The sequence below is a fragment of the Nyctereutes procyonoides genome, unplaced genomic scaffold (assembly GCF_905146905.1).
Source record: "Nyctereutes procyonoides isolate TBG_1078 unplaced genomic scaffold, NYPRO_anot_genome, whole genome shotgun sequence".
Classification (NCBI taxonomy): domain Eukaryota; kingdom Metazoa; phylum Chordata; class Mammalia; order Carnivora; family Canidae; genus Nyctereutes; species Nyctereutes procyonoides.
In genome coordinates this window covers 51500619-51519299 of record NW_026575126.1, presented here as the reverse complement: position 1 = coordinate 51519299, position 18681 = coordinate 51500619, and the positions used below count along the sequence as shown (strand labels likewise).

Below are 18681 nucleotides of genomic sequence, written 5' to 3'. Positions count from 1 at the left end.
TGCTGTGTTGACAGTTTTTAATAACTTTAAAGTATCATCCTTTCTTCTTATCCTGAAGGAATTATTCCACAGCTTTTCTCACGCTTAAACCACCCTGAAGTATATGTGCGACAAAGTATCTGTAATCTCCTTTGCCGAGTGGCTCAAGATTCCCCGCATCTCATATTGTACCCTGCAATCGTGGGGACCATATCACTCAGTACTGAATCACAGGCTTCAGGTATGAAGTATTAAAATACTGCTACTTTAAGTGTAATTATTTTGCAGATAATGTCTGTCAGGTAACTGTTTTTGAGCTTTCTGTTACAGAGTTGATGGAGTTTGTGTTTTTTTTCAATAATAACTATTTTTTTTAAAAAAACCATTTTATTTATTCATAGAGACACAGAGAGAGAGAGAGATGCAGAGACACAGGCAGAGGGAGAAGCAGGCTCCATGCAGGGAGCCTGATGTGGGACTCGATCTGGGTCTCCAGGATCACGCCCTGGGCTGAAGGTGGTGCTAAACCCACTGAGCCACCAGGGCTGCCCAATAATAACTATTGTTTACTGAGGTAGTAACTCCTGTGTCTGGCACTAGGGGATGGTCTTACAGTAACCCATTTAGGCTTAGGGAAATTGAGTCAGTGCTCTTGGGTTCACTGATGAGCTGAGTAAAGGTGGATGAGAATGCAACTAAACTCTAGCTCTAGACTCTGGCTGCAGGACAACTCTATTTGATGAAACTCAATTTTTTTCCATTTATGTTCTAGTTGCTTATAATATTAATAAATAGAAAAGTTTACCTTGTGAAAAGGCAAAATATCCATGATCTTTGGTTAATTTAATGCATGGAAGGCAAATTAGTTGAATCAAATAATTACCAATGTTTTCCTTAATTCAACATTCACACATAGGAGAAACATCCAAAGTGTACCTTATTCTTCCATTTTCTTGTAGGAAATAAGTTTTCCTCTGCAATTCCAACTTTGCTTGGCAATATTCAAGGAGAAGAATTGCTGGTTTCTGAATGTGAGGGAGGAAGCCCTCCTGCTTCTCAGGATAGCAATAAGGATGAACCTAAAAGTGGATTAAATGAAGACCAAGCCATGATGCAGGATTGCTACAGCAAAATTGTAGATAAGCTGTCCTCTGCAAACCCAACTATGGTGTTACAGGTACAAAACACAATTCATATGTTGTTAAATAGTTTTTATTATACTTCTCCCTCTCCCTCAAAGCCCCTAAAAACAAAACCCATAAAAAAATTGTTACAGGAAATGATATCTGAAGAACAGAAAGGTTTTTAGAGTAATTGAAATTGGCTTTACAATTCAGTTTTGGTTTTATAAATCTGTATTGATAGAATACCATACAGTGAATCAAGGATCTCTGAACGTATAAAGAACAAAAGATGCCCACATGGAACTTGTAATTTCAGGTGTTAACTGTGCTGTGTGTAAACTTGTAGATGAGCATATTCGAATGTACCATGTGCAGGTTCAGATGCTTGTGGCTGAGCTGCGCAGGGTCACTGTTCTCTGGGATGAGCTGTGGTTGGGAGTTCTGTTACAGCAACACATGTATGTCCTGAGACGGATTCAGCAGCTGGAAGATGAGGTGAAGAGAGTCCAGAACAACAACACCTTACGCAAGTATGTTTTCATACACTTTTACTCAGAAAATGAAGCTCATCCATCCCATTTTAGTGTAAAATAAACAAAACATAAAATTTGTTATTTTAGCCAATTTTAAGTGTATGATTCAATCACATTAAGTATATGTATGGTGTTATGCAACCATCACTACTGTACAGTTCAGACACTTATTCATCCCAAACATAAGTTCTGTACCCACTGAACACTAACCTTCCATTGCCCCTTAACACTAGTCCCTCTTTATCACTGTTCTATTTCTTGTCTCTGAATTTGACTACTCTTGAGTACCTCATGTAAGTGTAATCCAAGGTGTTTGTTCCTTTTTGTCTGGCTTCTTAGTGTGTGTGTGTTTTTTTTTTAAGATTTTATTTATTTATTCACGAGAGACAGAGAGGCAGAGACATAGGCAGAGAGAGAAGCAGGCTGCATGTAGGGAGCCCGATGTGGGACTCGATCCCAGGACTCCAGGATCACTCCCTGGGCAGAAGGCAGGTGCTCAACTGCTGAGCCACCCAGGCGTCCCTACTTAGTGAGTTTTGAAGGTTCATCCATGTTGTGGCATTATTAGAATTTTCTTCCTTGGGGATCCCTGGGTGGCGCAGCAGTTTGGCGCCTGCCTTTGGCCCAGGGCACGATCCTGGAGACCCAGGATCGAATCCCACATCGGGCTCCCGGTGCATTGAGCCTGCTTCTCCCTCTGCCTGTGTCTCTGCCTCTCTCTCTCTCTGTGGCTATCATAAATAAAAATTAAAAAAAAAAGAATTTTCTTCCTTTTGTTACTGAGGTAGTATTCCATTGTATGAATATACCACATTTTATTTTGCAGTCATCTGTCATGGACATTTGGATTGCTCCTACCTTTTGGCTATCAAGAATAATATTTTTATGAACATTAGTGTACAAGTATCCATTTGACTCCCTGTTTTCAGTTATTTGTGTGTATGATCCAGTAGATTTGCCTAGGTCATATTGTTGCTCTTTAACTTACAGAGGAACCATGAAACTATTTTCCTGCACCAGTTTACATTCCCACAAAAAGTGCATCAGTGTTCCAGTTTCTCCATATACTTGACCGTATTTGTTGTTTCTTGTTTAATATAGTAGCCATCTTTTTTTTTTTTTTTAAGATTTTATTTATTCATGAGAGACATAGGGAGAGAGGTGGGGGGGCGGGCAGGCAGAGACACAGGCCGAGGGAGGTGCAGGCTCCATGCAGGGAGCCCGACTTGGGACTCGATCCCGGGTCTCCAGGATCACGCTCTGGACCGAAGGCGGTGCTGCTAAACCGCTGAGCCACTGGGGCTGCCCTATAGTAGCCATCCTAATGAGTGTGAAGTGGTATCTCGTGGTTTTGACTTGCATTTCCCTAATGACTAATAATGTTGAGCATCTTTTTAAGAAAAGATTTTTATTTATTTGAGAGAGAGAGCACCGCGTGCGCACACACTCGTGCACACAGGCGAACGCGAGGAGCATGGCGGGCAGAGGCAGAGAGGAACCAGACTCTCTGCTGGGCAGGGAGCCTGATGTAAGGCTCAATCACAGAACCTCAGGATCATGACCTGAGCCAAAGCCAGATGCTTAATGTACTGAGCCACCCAGGTGCCACTTTGTGTGCCTTTTGATCATTTGAAGATCTTTGGAGAAATGTCTATTCGATCTTTTGCCCATTTTCAAATTGGGTTTGGAGGTTTTGTTGTTACTGAGTTTTGTTGTTATGCTCTGTATTCTGGATATTAACCACTTTTCAGATACATGATTTACAAAGAAAATGTGCATTCTTTTCACTCTCTTAATAGTGTCTTTTGATGCACATAAGTTGAGTTTCATCTAGTAGTCCAGTTTTTCTGTTTTATTCTTTTGTTGTGTATGCTTTGTGCCATATCCGGGAAATCATTGCCAAATCCAGTGTCCAGAAGCCTTTCCCCTACATTTTTTTCTAAGAGTTTTAGGGCTTAAGTTAAGGTCTCTGATCCATTTTGAGGTGTTTTTTTTTTTTTTTTTCCTCATAATAGTATAAGGAAGGTAAGGGTCCACTTCATTCTTTTGCAAATGGATATCCAATTTTCCCAGCACCAATTGTTTACAAGCTGCTTCTTTCATGTGCTGGATGTTTTACAATGCTTTGTTAGTAAGTTATTGTGCTACTATCTTATTTATTTTAGCTTATTCTTTGATATTGTTTACTTATACCAGATGCATTTAATCTGTTTCATGTTTGTAAAACTCTTTATGTCTTCCTGATCAGAGAAGAGAAGATTGCAATCATGCGGGAAAAGCACACGGCTTTGATGAAGCCCATTGTGTTTGCTTTGGAGCATGTAAGGAGCATCACCGCAGCCCCTGCAGAAACACCTCATGAAAAGTGGTTTCAGGATAACTATGGTGATGCAATTGAAAATGCTCTTGAAAAGCTAAAGACACCATCAAATCCTGCAAAGCCTGGAAGCAGCTGGATTCCATTTAAAGAGGTACAGAAAAATCTCAAGAATGCTACTAAAAATGGGAAATTCAGTATGAGATAAAAATTTTAAAATGAGGACTCTCCTTACTTGGAATGTGAGAGAAGATTTTGTAAGCCCATGACCAGTTGCTTATACGGAATGTAGAGAGAGGTGTTTTTTTTGTTTTTTTTTTTTAATTTTTTTTTTTTAATTTTTATTTATTCATGATAGAAAGAGAGAGAGAGAGAGAGAGAGAGGCAGAGACACAGGCAGAGGGAGAAGCAGGCTCCATGCACCGGGAGCCCGACGTGGGATTCGATCCCGGGTCTCCAGGATCGCGCCCTGGGCCAAAGGCAGGCGCCATACCGCTGCGCCACCCAGGGATCCCCTAGAGAGAGGTGTTATGTTCATTTTGAGAATTTGAGAGCAAATGGGCCTCAGACAGCAAACTTTTATCTATAGAGAATTCACATTAGGGATGAATATACTGTAAGAAATTAGTCAAGGAAGGGGTCTGGCATTTAACTAAATATTGACGGCTTGCTTTATTCATAAAATCTTATAAAATTTAGTCTTGTGCCTCTGTAGTTTTTCTTATGCATGGGTATTAAATATTTTTAACAGACAAAATATTCACATTGACAACATCAATTTTTTAAAATTTTTTAAAGACTTTATTTATTTATTCATGAGAGGCACAGAGAGAGCGAGAGGCAGAGACACAGGCAGAGGGAGAAGCAGGCTCCATGCAGGGAGCCAGATGTGTGGGAATCGATCCCGGGACTCCAGGATCATGCCCTAGGCCGAAGGCAGGCACTAAACCACTGAGCCACCCAGGGATACCTGACAACATCAATTTTTATAAGTAACTGAAAATTCTCCATAGGCTATTTGGGGATGATTAGCATATTTAAATATTTGAGACTCCCTTTATGTTTTGGTACCCTTAATTCCTTATTTTCTTTGGTTTTTATTTGGTATAGCAACAGCACCATTATTTGGGGAGCCTGTTTATTACCTTGTAGCTTTTTCTTTTTTTTTTAATCCTTTTGCTATCCCTTACCTTTATTGCTTCTGATTTCCTAACTTTAGAAATGAGAAAAGTATTACAAGGTAACGGTGTAGAAACAAAGAGTACACCTGACTTTAATAACTGCAATCTGGAGGAAACTAGAGTAAATGCTAAATTCATAGGAAATAGCTAGAAGAACAAGACTAGAACACTAACATGAAGTATGAAATTTATTAGGTGTGGCCTAGCCAAAACTTGTTTGTGTTCCAGCAGCAGTTTCTTGCTTCTTTGTCTCCTTTTCAATAAATCAACTAAGAAAACCAGAGGAAGACATAGGAGGAATACTTTTTTTTAAAAAAATAATTTTTATTTATTGATGCATTTCTAAAGGATATATTGTTTAGTTTCTGTTTTAAAACTTCATTTAGGAGGATCCCTGGGTGGCGCAGCAGTTTGGCGCCTGCCTTTGGCCCAGGGTGCGATCTTGGAGACCCGGGATCGAATCCCACGTCGGGCTCCCTGCATGGAGCCTGCTTCTCCCTCTATGACTATCATAAATAAATAAAATCTTTAAAAAAATAAAAAATAAAAATAAAACTTCATTTAGGGCAGCCCCAGTGGCGCAGCAGTTTAGCGCCGCCTGCAGCCCAGGGCATGATCCTGGAGACCCTGGATCAAGTCCCTCGTGGGGCTCTCTGTATGATACCTGCTTCTCCCTCTGCCTGTGTCTCTGCCTCTTTGTCTCTGTCTGTGTGACTATCATGAATAAATAAATAAATAAAATCTTAAAAAAAAATAAAATAAAATAAAACTTCATTTATATGTATATATGCAAGTATGTGTTTATTGCATAATTGATGGGTCAGCATTAGGGTTTTTTTCTTTACGATTTATCCATGTTTTTCTTTTTTCTTTTTTTCTTTTTATTTATTTATTTAAGAGACCGAGGGACCCCTGGGTGGCTCAGTGGTTGAGCATCTGCCTTTGGCTCAGGGTGTGATCCCAGAGTCCACAAGTTCCACATCGGATTCCCATGGGGAGCCTGCTTCTCCCTCTGCCTATGTCTCTGCCTCTCTCTCTCTCTGTGTCTCATGAGTAAATAAAAAAGAATCTTTAAAAAAGAGCAGAAATGGGGAGGGCCAGGGGGAGAGAGAGAAGCAGAAACCCCACTAAACAGGGAGCCTGACGCCAGGCTGGATTCAGGACCCTGGGATCATGACCTGAACCAAAGGTAGAAGCTTAACTGACTGACCCTCCCAGGTGCCACAGTTCACCCGTATTTTGTATGCAGCTGAACATTGATCTAATAATGGGAAAATGTTAGTTTATCCATTCTCCTTTCTGTGGATACTTGGGGTGTTTCCAGTTGTTTTTTTCCTTTTATGGAACAAAACTTGCTGAGGATTGATTAAAAACTTCTCATGTGAAAGCAGAACTCAGAATTCATTAGTTCAGGTGCACATTATTAAGTTAGCTTATAAGTAGGAATACAACCTTACATGTGATCCACTCCCTGTGAGTTATTAGAGGGGGTTGTGGTCTTATTCTGTATATTTTGAAGTCAGAGTTCTAAATTGTTACCAACTTTTCAGGTGGTTTCTAAGGGTACATATACTTGATAGCCAATAGGTGTCAAAGTTATATGAATTAGGACATAATTGATTGGTTTTCACATTGATCAAATATAGCTTAGCAGTGGGGAGTTAATTTCCTACCAGCCCTGAATTTAGTGCTTTCCTTCCATCTGCTCTGATTGCATTGGTTGTTTGGACAGAGAAGCAGAGATGGGTCTGAACAAGGTAGAAATCACCTAGGTCATATCAGCACACCAGTAGTTGCTCTCTTGGAATGGCCCAAATATGTAACATGAAATTAAATTTAGGAATTACAATGTGAAGTTATCTGTATTGGTGTTTTTTTTTCCATTGGTATTTTAAGTTTACTTTTATGCCAAAGTGAATGTGAAATAAGTACTGCAGTGATAACATAAACTCCTCCCACCCCCATCTTATGAATATAGATAATGCTGAGTTTGCAACAGAGAGCACAGAAACGTGCAAGTTATATCTTGCGTCTTGAAGAAATCAGCCCGTGGCTGGCTGCCATGACTAACACTGAAATTGCTCTTCCTGGAGAAGTATCAGCTAGAGACACTGTCACAATCCACAGTGTGGGCGGAACCATCACCATCTTACCTACCAAAACCAAGCCAAAGAAACTGCTCTTTCTAGGGTCAGATGGCAAGAGCTATCCGTATCTCTTCAAAGGTGGGATTTAAAAGAAAAGCCTTAATTTGATTATGAATGCTTTGCGTGTGTTTGTGCTGGGAGAGGATTGTTCCAGGTGTATAGCCATGGTGTCTTATATCCTCTGTGATTTTGAATGGAAATGGTTGGAGACTGGGTAGTTAAGATTTTCCATTTCCTACTGTCTCTTTGCTTAAGAACTTATATAAGAACTGAGGAACAGCTAATAATGCTAGTGTCTAATACCTTGCAACTGAACGGAATGTTCTCTAATGCTTGCATTGCGCTTCCTTGGCTCTCAGTTCTTGACTGCTACTGCTAATTGAGAGGAGATGCAAAAGTGATATGTTTGTAATCCCATCCCCACCATTGCACTTAGCCCCATTTGGTCACCACTATAGCTACTTTAAATTTTATTTCCATAGGATTGGAAGATTTACATCTGGATGAGAGAATAATGCAGTTCCTGTCTATTGTGAATACCATGTTTGCTACAATCAATCGCCAGGAAACACCCCGTTTCCATGCCCGACACTATTCTGTAACACCACTAGGAACCCGATCAGGACTAATCCAGTGGGTGGATGGAGCCACACCCTTATTTGGTCTTTACAAACGATGGCAACAACGGGAAGCTGCTTTACAAGCACAGAAGGTTGATAAATTTCAAATATACATGTACCTTTATTTGAATTTCCATAAAAACATATATTAGTCTCTTGTTCTCTGTGAAATACTCCTTAGGCTTACTGTTTTTGAGCATTTTGGTAAGTTTGTAAATGTAATAGAATAGTCTTGAGATATATAGGAAAGTGTTTCTGAGACAAATTTTATAAAAATACAGTTTTGGGGATCCCTGGGTGGCTCAGCGGTTTAGTGCCTGCTTTTGGCCCAGGGCGTGATCCTGGAGTCCCGAATCAGTCCCACATCCAGCTCCCAGCATGGAGCCTGCTTCTCCCTCTGCCTGTGTCTCTGCCTCTCTCTCCCTGTGTTTCTCATGAATAAATAAAATCTTTAAAAATAAATAAATAAATAATTCATTAATTTTATTTATTGGACAGAGAGAGAGAGGGAACTGCAGGCAGAAGGAAAGAGAAACAGGCTCCCCATGGAGCACAGAGCCTGATGCAGAACTCGATTCCAGAACCCTGAGATTGTGACCTGAGCTGAAGGCACTTAACCGACTGAGCCACCCAAGTGCACTTAAAACTTTATTTTTTTTATTTATTATTTTTAAAGATTCATTCATTTATTATTTATTTATGTATTTATTTATTTGTTTATTTATTTATTTATTTATTTATTTATTTATTTATTTATGAGAGAGAGGGAGGGAGGGAGGGAGGGAGGGAGGGAGGGAGGGAGGCAGGCAGGCAGGCAGAGAGGCAGAGACACCGGAGGAGGGAGAAGCAGGCTCCATGCCGGGAGCCTGACGTGGGACTGATTCGGGACTCCGGGATCATGCCCCAGGCTAAAGGTGGAACTAAACTGCTTAGGCACCTGGGCTGCCCAAATAAAATCTTCTAAAAAAAGATAGTTTTAAGAGGCGGCAATGGTGACATTTGGTTAATCTTATTCTAGACAAAGAAAGCAGGTAAGGTGATAGTGTGGTTGTTAATCATTCAGTAAGTTGATATTTCATATCTTAATGCTTTTTTTATTGGGCTTACTTACTAGAGTCTTTAATTTTTAAAAGATTTTATTTATGTGAGAGACAGTGTGTGAGAGAACAAGTGGCAGGGGTTGGGGGGGCAGAGGGAGAGAGAGAAGCAGAGTTCCTGTTGAATCAGGAGCTTGACGTGCTACTTGATCCCAGGACCTAGGGTCATGACCAGAGCCAAAGGCAGACAACCAGCTGCCACCCAGGTGCCCCTAGGGTCTTTTAAATTTATAGGGGGATCCCTGGGTGGCTCAGCGGTTTAATGCCTGCCTTCGGCCCGGGGCGTGATCCTAGAGTCCTGGGATTGAGTCCCACATCGGGCTCCCTGTGTGGAGCCTGCTTCTTCCTTTGCCTGTGTCTCTGCCTCTCTTTCTCTCTGTCTCTCTCATGAATAAATAAATAAAATCTTAAAAATTTATAAATAAGAGAGTTTTGAAAACCAGTTGCTTTTAAATTAAATATGTAAATAAGAAACTACATTTAGAGTTAATTACTGCGATGTCATATTTTGTTCCTGGAAAATTTATGATTTTGATTTAGACTACGGATTTAATTTAGAATTCATTTTAGCTAAGTCTCTGAGTGCTTAGTATATGCCAGGAACAGTACTAAGTGCTACAGGAATAAAGATAAGTTATATACAGTTTCAACCTTGGGATTCCATATCTAGCCAAAATAATTATTCTAATTAGGGTAGGTATGGAAAGGAGCAAGAGTTGGGAAGGAGTCAATTTTAAAAAATAAGCATAGGAGATTGTAGAACAATTACTGAGAGTTAAATTAGAATTGGGAATTAGGGGTTATCTAAATTTTTGTCTTAGTGCTGTTAATTTTATATCGATGAAGTCCTATTAGTGAAGAATGAAATTTGTGCATAAATTAATGATAAATTTCAGTAGAATTCTCTTTTACAAAGAATGTAAATTAGATGTTGAGTTTGAATGAAACCTTAAGAAAATAAAAGAGTTGGGGCACCTGGGTGGCTCAGTGGATTAAACATCTTGTCTTCGGTTCAGTTCATGATCCTGGAAAGCTGGAATCGAGCCCCACATCAGGCTCCCTCCTCAGCAGGGAGTCTGCTTCTCCCTCGCTCCCTCATCCTGCTCATATGCACGCAAGTGCTCTCTCTTTTTCTCTCTCTCTCTCAAATAAATAAATAATATCTTAAAAAAAAAGAAAATAGTAGACCAAGTTTTTAGTAAAGTGGTATTACTTATGAGAAAGAAATGTAGATGCACAGTCCAGAAGAATTATTTGTTTGGTCTGTGGAATTAGGTAGGTGGAGAATGCCACTCAAAAATCAGTTTTTAAAATACTATATATTCAAAATAATCTTTATTTAAATAAAGTTGACTCTTTTCTTCAAATTTTGTTTTTAAGGCCCAAGATTCCTACCAAACTCCTCAGAATCCTGGAATTGTACCTCGTCCTAGTGAACTTTATTATAGTAAAATTGGCCCTGCTTTAAAAGCAGTTGGACTTAGCCTGGATGTGTCCCGACGGGATTGGCCTCTTCATGTAATGAAGGCAGTATTAGAAGAGTTAATGGAGGCTACCCCTCCAAATCTCCTTGCTAAAGAGCTCTGGTCATCTTGTACCACACCTGATGAATGGTGGAGAGTCACACAGGTACGTGCTCTGTTTTGGGCTATAATCAATGTCACTGTTTCTTTTGCCTGCTTCCTGTCTAGTCTGTGTTGTTCACCCTCTTTTTCTTCCCCCTTGTCTCCCTCCAGACTTGGTAGTTTGAGACCTGTATTCAAATATTACATTGCAGTTATTTTCATAAGGCATGGACATGACTGTGTGAGGGTAGAACAGAGGGTATTATGAAATGAAAAGAAGAATAAAAGCTTGAGAAAGGGAAAAACTAGGGAGTTTGAAAATAGTTTTGTTTTTTAAATCCAGCATTCAAATACTAAGTAGGTCCAACAAAGACCACAGGGTTGTGTACAGCTAGCTACTCAGTGCAGAGCCTCTGTGACCACCTGGCAGCAGCCCTGAGGAGTGCTATTTAGAAATGAGGTAGTGGGATTATGGTATTTTGTGCATTTTGGAACATCAAATCCATGTTGGAAGGAAGTTTGCTAATGGTATTACAACTTGCTCTCCTCCCCATCTCCTCTCTTGTTTAGTCTTATGCCAGGTCTACTGCAGTTATGTCTATGGTTGGATACATAATTGGCCTTGGAGATAGACACCTGGATAATGTTCTCATAGATATGACGACTGGAGAAGTGGTTCACATAGATTACAATGTTTGCTTTGAAAAAGGTAAAATTAAATTGGACCTTTACATTTATGTGAGGGTCAGATGTTTTTGATGAAACGCCAAAAATATAACACTTTGTCTTTTTAAGGTAAAAGCCTTAGAGTTCCTGAGAAAGTACCTTTTCGAATGACACAGAATATTGAAACAGCACTGGGTGTAACTGGAGTAGAAGGTGTTTTTAGGCTTTCATGTGAGCAGGTATGCTGTTTCTCTTACACCTTTTAATGTACCTGTTAACAAATCTTGTGGAATGAAAAACTACGTTTTAGTGAGGAAACTTGTGGCAAAACCTGATTAAAACACCTCTGAATACAGGTTCTACACATCATGCGGCGTGGCAGGGAGACTCTGCTGACATTGCTGGAGGCCTTTGTGTATGACCCCCTGGTGGACTGGACGGCTGGGGGTGAGGCAGGCTTTGCTGGCGCTGTCTATGGTGGAGGTGGCCAGCAGGCCGAGAGCAAGCAGAGCAAGAGAGAGATGGAGCGAGAGATCACCCGCAGCCTCTTTTCTTCCAGAGTAGCTGAAATTAAGGTGAAGGCAACAATAATAAATCATCACCATCTTTTGCTGGGTAAAACTGTTTAAAAAAGGTTTTTTTGGAAGACTGTCCTGTATAACATTGAAATGTCAGTGAAATAGGGCAATTTGATGTCTTGTTAGTAGGAAATGCTTCCATACACAGACACACAATCACACTCTTACTCACTGGAGGTGGATTAATGACTTGAAAAAAAAAGTTACACCTTTTTTTTAATACATTGAAATGCATTTACCAGTGACTATTTTAGGTGTTCCTTTCTTGGTTAGCCTCTCCTCAGTCTGAATTTTAATATCATGGCCGCCAGTGATGCTAATGCTGTGTTGTGTGGCGTGGTGGTGACTACACGGTATTGTGAGATTTGATTCTCAGTTTATGGCTGTGTGAACTTAAATGCCCTGGTTATCATTTTCGGTAAAGTATCCGTGATGCCATCACCCCTTCAGGGTTTTAAATAAGAGATTTAAATAGAATAATACATATGAGATGTCCATCTAACAAATCTCTGTGGCAGACGTCCTCGTATCTCACAATTGTCCCTGTAAAAATTTCCCTGATGATAATTATCTTTTTATAGGTGAACTGGTTTAAGAATAGGGATGAGATGCTGGTTGTGCTTCCCAAGCTGGACAGCAGCTTAGATGAATACCTAAGCTTGCAAGAGCAGCTGACAGATGTGGAAAAACTTCAAGGCAAACTCCTGGAAGAAATAGAGTTTCTAGAAGGAGCTGAAGGAGTGGACCATCCTTCTCACACTCTGCAACACAGGTTTAAAAGTGTTGAACTCTTATTTCTAAATACATGACATTAAGGAGAATTTTCATATTTGTATAAACATTGTCAACTTCAATTAGAATTATTATAACGATTTACATAAATGATAAAAAGCTCTCCCAAGGACTGCAATTTCAAATTAAGATATAGAAATTTACTTCAATTTTCTGCTTTATTTTTAATTGAAATGTTTGAGTAATTATGGGAGATAAGTGGGTATAATAGAACATGAACTTGGATTCAGAAAACCTGGGGTTTGGTTTTCTTTTTTTTTTTTTTTTATGATCTTTATTTATTTATTCATGAGAGACACACACAGAGAGAGAGGCAGAGACACAGGCAGAGGGAGAAGCGGGCTCCATGCAGGGAGCCCAATGTGGGACTCTATCCCGGGTTTCCAGGATCATACCCCGGGCTGGAGGTGGCGCTAAACCGCTGTACCACCGGGGCTGCCCCCCTCCCCTTTTTAATGAGGGGTTTGGGTTTCTCTGTACCGTTTGTGTCTGGATCCTTATTCATTAGTACAGTGGCAATTATTTTATCCACTTTGCTGAATTAAGCATTAAACAGAATGATCCAAGTTGAATGAACCTTGTACAGAGCCAGGCGGTCAGTAAAGGGTAAATATGCAAATGCCACACACTGTGTGAGTCTCTGGGATTAAAATGTCTGTCATTTACGCTCAAAACCTGGTAGGTGTGCTGGTTGTTTTTTGTGTGTGTGGTGGATTTTGAACATGTTTTATTTAAAATGTTGTGAGTAGAGTTGAGACAATTATGGGCAAAAACGGAGAAGTAAGGGACATTTGAATTATGCCCTTAAGATTGAAATGGAGCTTACCAGGCATCCTCAAGTATGAGCAAAATCAAGGTTATGAAATTAAGTAGAAGGAAGAGGCAATTAAAAAATATTTCCTCTTATTAGGTATTCTGAACACACTCAACTACAGACTCAGCAAAGGGCTGTACAGGAAGCAATCCAGGTGAAGCTGAATGAATTTGAACAGTGGATAACACATTATCAGGCTGCATTCAATAATTTAGAAGCAACACAACTTGCAAGTTTGCTTCAGGAGATAAGCTCACAAATGGACCTTGGTATGGGTTGATTTATCTTAGATACACATGTTGAGCATGTGAGTTTTGTATTTGTGTGTTTATGTGTGGGGTTCTGGTTTGTGCTCCTTTCAATGACTGCTGTTTTGGAATAGTTTCACTGTGATTAATAATCTCTTTTACCAAAAGGTCCTCCAAGCTATGTGCCCGCAACAGCCTTTCTACAGAATGCTGGCCAGGCGCACTTGATTAGCCAGTGTGAGCAGCTAGAGGGAGAAGTGGGTGCGCTTCTCCAGCAGAGGCGTTCAGTGCTCCGAGGTTGTCTGGAACAGCTGCATCACTATGCAACTGTAGCTCTGCAGTATCCAAAAGCCATATTTCAAAAACATCGAATTGAGCAGTGGAAGACCTGGATGGAGGAGCTCATCTGTAATACCACAGTTGAGCGCTGTCAAGAACTGTACAGGAAGTATGTTGATCACATTTAATTTTCTTATTTCTCGGGATTGGAAGCAGAGTTGTGTTCAAATTATTATTTTATGTATATAGTATTTTATTTTTCTGAAAGAAATGGTTGATGGATGGAATCTGAATGGGGGTCTCTTTTTTCTTGGTTTTAAGAGGATCTGAACTCCTGTTTTCCCTTATAAAATGGTGTGTTTTTTCTAATTAAAATGTGTCCTAGTGTCAGAGTGATGGGATCAGGGTAAAGACAGCTAAACTGCAACATTGAGCTGTTGCTCACAAAAAAGTTGTCTTAGAAAATTTACTTGAAAAAATAAAGTTTACTTGAGCTCTTGAGACTTTTTCTTATCTGTAAAAATGGAAATCATGGTTTCTACTATTTAAGGTTTGAGGATCACAGACAGTATTCCATATTCTCCAGTGTAAAATGTGAACTTTCTTTACAAGCAAGAAGTGCTTATGTTGTATACAAACATCTCTGTTTGCATAGATACGAGATGCAGTATGCTCCCCAGCCTCCACCAACAGTGTGTCAATTCATCACGGCCACAGAGATGACTCTGCAGCGGTATGCAGCTGACATCAACAGCAGGCTTATTAGACAAGTGGAACGCTTGAAACAGGAAGCTGTTACTGTGCCTGTTTGTGAAGATCAGTTGAAAGAAATTGAACGTTGCATTAAGGTTTTCCTTCACGAGAATGGGGAAGAAGGATCTTTGAGTCTAGCAAGTGTTATTATTTCCGCCCTTTGTACTCTTACAAGGTGAGTTAGCCAACTTTGTATTGAGACCATTTTGTTGTCTTGAAAACTTTCATGCTTATTGAGATTGCATGTGCCTTTTGTTTAATACCAAACTTAATGTATTTTTTTTTACTTTCATTAGTCTCACTCACTGTTATAGCTGCTTTACTTCCCTTCAGAGTTTGAGGTATCCACTTTTGTGTGTGAGTATAGCTGAGTAGTTTTCATTGTACAAACACTTGTTGGCATTTAGGCGTAACCTGATGATGGAAGGTGCAGCTTCAAGTGCTGGGGAACAGCTGGTGGATCTGACCTCTCGGGATGGAGCCTGGTTCTTGGAAGAGCTCTGCAGTATGAGTGGGAACGTCACTTGCCTGGTGCAGTTACTGAAGCAGTGCCACCTGGTGCCACAGGACTTAGACATTCCGAACCCAATGGAAGCTTCTGAGGCAGTTCACTTAGCTAATGGAGTATATACCTCACTTCAGGTGAACACTTTTAAATTAGCGTAACATTGATAAGTTTGTTTTAGATATTGAACATTTATACTTCTTATCTCTGGTTCAGAAAAGCACTTTGACTTTTCCCCTTTTAATGTTGCTTAATCGGTCACTTAAAGGTCAGTGTGAGGTTTGTAGCCAGAAGTTGGTTACAGTTGCATAAGTTTGTTCTTAGTACATGGCATTAAACCTCTAAATGTATAACCCTACCTTAACTCAGAAAACATTAAAATATATTTCTCACATATTTATAGGAATTAAATTCAAATTTCCGGCAAATCATATTTCCAGAAGCACTGAGATGTTTAATGAAAGGAGAATACACGTTAGAAAGTATGCTTCATGAGCTGGACAGTCTTATTGAGCAGACAACTGATGGCGTTCCCCTGCAGACTCTAGTTGAGTCTCTTCAGGCCTATTTAAGAAATGCAGCTATGGGACTCGAGGAAGAAACACATGCTCATTACATCGATGTTGCCAGGCAAGTGAATGGTAGCTGTGCTGTTTTCTTGCGAAGGAGATAGGAAAGCCACATAACAGTTTCTGAGCTCTTACTATACGTAAATTTAGTTGTAATTTTACAGCAGATATAGTTACTTAAAAATGTTTACCTATATTTTTAAAAATTTTGTTTTTGGAAATAAGTACAGATTCATAGGAAGTTGTAAAACACATGTGTGCAGGGATGTCTTATGAGGCTCCATCTTTCCTGCAGTGTTAGTACTTTGCATCCCAGTAGTACTATGGTCACACTGTGGAGTTGATGTCGGTACAGTCAGCAGAGATTCCTGAGATTGCACCAGTTATACACATGCACTCATCTGGGTGTGTAGCTCCATGAATGTTTAGCACATACACACATGTATACTTGTAATGTGGTTGCTTCATGATATGTGTGCTACACACACACAAAGTGGAGTGTAGGACTTTTAAACCAGCCCTCAGAACTTCATGGGAGCATCTGAGCCAGTTTAGTTAATGGAGTACACACCTCACTTGAGGTGAATGCTTCTAAGTTTGCTTAAACTTTTTAAGTTTGTTTTAGATACTGAATATTGTGGTTTTTCATCTCTGAAATCCAGAGAAACAGTTTGACTTTGGAACCTGTAAAGGTTGGGCTGTTCCTCCAGCTATGCACTCTACCCATAGCTAAGCTGTAAGCCCCTTTATCTCTGGTGACTCAAGACCTCTTTCTTTGGCATTCTGGTGTCAGATTTGCCCCAGAAAGTATAATTGAGAGAGTGGAAATGGATTGACCTACCATTCTTCCTCCTATGACAAAATACAAAGAAAAGAAAATAGAATAGTATAATGAACTTTCTTTTTCCCCACCTTTGGCAATTATCTGCACTTGTTTAAATTGTTTAAATTATTTGTCTTGTTTAGATTGTACTGTCCTGATTATTTTGAAGCAGATATCTTTTCATTTTTAAACATACAGGAAGTATATATATCTAAAATACAAATTTAGTTTTTTTAATTGCAGTGCCGTTACTTCACCCAAAAAGTTAACAATAATTCATTAATGTTTTCCATCATCCGCATTCAAAACTTTCCTATTTTATGTTTCTTTATAATTATTTCACCATACAGTTAAAAAAATGAGTGCAATTATTATAGCATAAACTAAACATCCATAGATGATTTAGATTATTTGCATAATAGCTTTATCATTTAAATTTCTAGCATTATTTAAACATTTAGATGCTAAATCTATATGCCTTTCTTTCTCACTAAATTTCAGCCCTCATTTATCTCCCCATGATAACCTAAGTCAGATTTTCCTTACCCGCAAATGGATGATTACTCTTCATGTGTGATTTGGGTAACAAACTTCATGCCTGGTTCTGTTACAGCTTGTTTGTACCTTGTTTTGGAGAACCTTTGATCATCTCAAGGAAAATTGTATACCATCTTGTAGCTCTTTTTTCCATTGGAAATTGCCCTGGTTAGCCTTTTTAAATTCTCTTAATAGTTGTATAGTTATTTCTGTATGTGTGTGTGATAAAGTTGAAAATCCGGTTAACGGGGGCATCTGGTGGCTCAGTGGTTGAGTGTCTGCCTTCAGCTTAGGGCATGATCACAGGGTCCTGAGATGGAGTCCCACGTGGGGCTTCCTGCAGGGAGCCTGCTTCTCCTCTCTGCCCTCTCTTTCTCTCATGAATAAATTTTTAAGATCTTAAAAAAAAAAAAAAACAGATTTGGTTAACATTAGTAACAATAATACTAGTTGTAGGTACTAGGAATGCTATTTTTGATTTTTTAATATAAAATGTTCAGAATAGTGTCTGGATACATAAGCCACTATGTAAGTCTTAAGTTGATGATATGCTGGGTGAATTTCTGGAGACTTAAACTCAAACTATGCATTATTCAAAACAAGTGTGCCACAAATGGCAGGTTTTTGAGTTTGGGGTCTGTATGTAGTTGGCTGTTTCATGTATGTGACAGTGGTGTGAACATACTTGACAATTTTTGTGAAGTCCTCTAGCTTTAGAATTGTGTGATTCTTGACATTTATTGGGGGTTTGTATTATTTTACATTCTTTGTGTTAAGTGAGACTATAATATATAGTTCTTTAAAAATTGTCATAATCCAGGTTTGCATAAAATTTGATCACATGAACAATTACTAATACTGAATTGGAACCATTAACTTCATATTATGATGGCACTACATATCATTTTATCCTAACAGTCTTTCCTGCATGCAAAAAGACTTCTTTTCTAGGGGTGCCTGGGTCAATCAGTTGGTTAAGTGTCTGACTCTTGATTTAGGCTCAGTTGTGATCTTGAGGACCTGAGATTGAGCCCTGTGTGGGGCTCCATGCTCAGCAGGGAGTCTGCTTGAGAATTCTGTCCCTCCTCCCACTCTGGGTTCGTTCTCTCTCTCTCTCTCTCAAATAAATAAAATTAATTAATTAAAATCTTAAAAAAGATTTATTTTTTTAGATTGCATGCTAGCTGTGACTCTTACTGACCTTTTGTGTTCTCCCCCAAATTTATTACTCTTCAGTTAGGATTTTAATTCCCTTTTCTTTTTCTCTAGAATACTACATGCTCAATATGGTGAATTAATCCAACCAAGAAATGGTTCAGTTGATGAAACACCAAAAATGTCAGCTGGTCAGATGCTTTTGGTAGCATTTGATGGGATGTTTGCCCAAGTTGAAACTGCTTTTGGCTTATTAGTTGAAAAGGTAAATATTAGGGGTACCTTGGGTGGCCCAGTCAGTTGAGTGTCTGCCTTTGGCTAGGGTCCTGGTCCTTTGATCCTGGGGCTCCCTGCATAGTGAAGAGCCTGCTGTTCCCTCTCCATCTGCCATTCCTCCTG

At 39.4% G+C, this 18681-nt stretch overlaps 1 protein-coding gene across 4 annotated transcripts in view; it reads left to right on the top strand.

Annotated features, from left to right (window-relative positions):
• The window catches only part of SMG1 (SMG1 nonsense mediated mRNA decay associated PI3K related kinase), a 107572-nt gene that overhangs the window by 71355 nt on the left and 17536 nt on the right, over window positions 1-18681 (top strand). For all 4 annotated transcript variants that reach the window (XM_055339330.1, XM_055339328.1, XM_055339327.1 and 1 more), the window contains 17 exons: window positions 59-220; window positions 939-1156; window positions 1479-1633; window positions 3885-4107; window positions 7113-7359; window positions 7764-7993; window positions 10379-10627; window positions 11134-11272; window positions 11359-11468; window positions 11586-11804; window positions 12389-12579; window positions 13510-13682; window positions 13830-14109; window positions 14596-14868; window positions 15101-15335; window positions 15602-15828; window positions 18397-18547. In XM_055339330.1, the coding sequence (XP_055195305.1) occupies window positions 59-220; window positions 939-1156; window positions 1479-1633; window positions 3885-4107; window positions 7113-7359; window positions 7764-7993; window positions 10379-10627; window positions 11134-11272; window positions 11359-11468; window positions 11586-11804; window positions 12389-12579; window positions 13510-13682; window positions 13830-14109; window positions 14596-14868; window positions 15101-15335; window positions 15602-15828; window positions 18397-18547 (3482 nt within the window). The remainder of the gene's footprint in view (window positions 1-58; window positions 221-938; window positions 1157-1478; window positions 1634-3884; window positions 4108-7112; window positions 7360-7763; window positions 7994-10378; window positions 10628-11133; window positions 11273-11358; window positions 11469-11585; window positions 11805-12388; window positions 12580-13509; window positions 13683-13829; window positions 14110-14595; window positions 14869-15100; window positions 15336-15601; window positions 15829-18396; window positions 18548-18681) is intronic.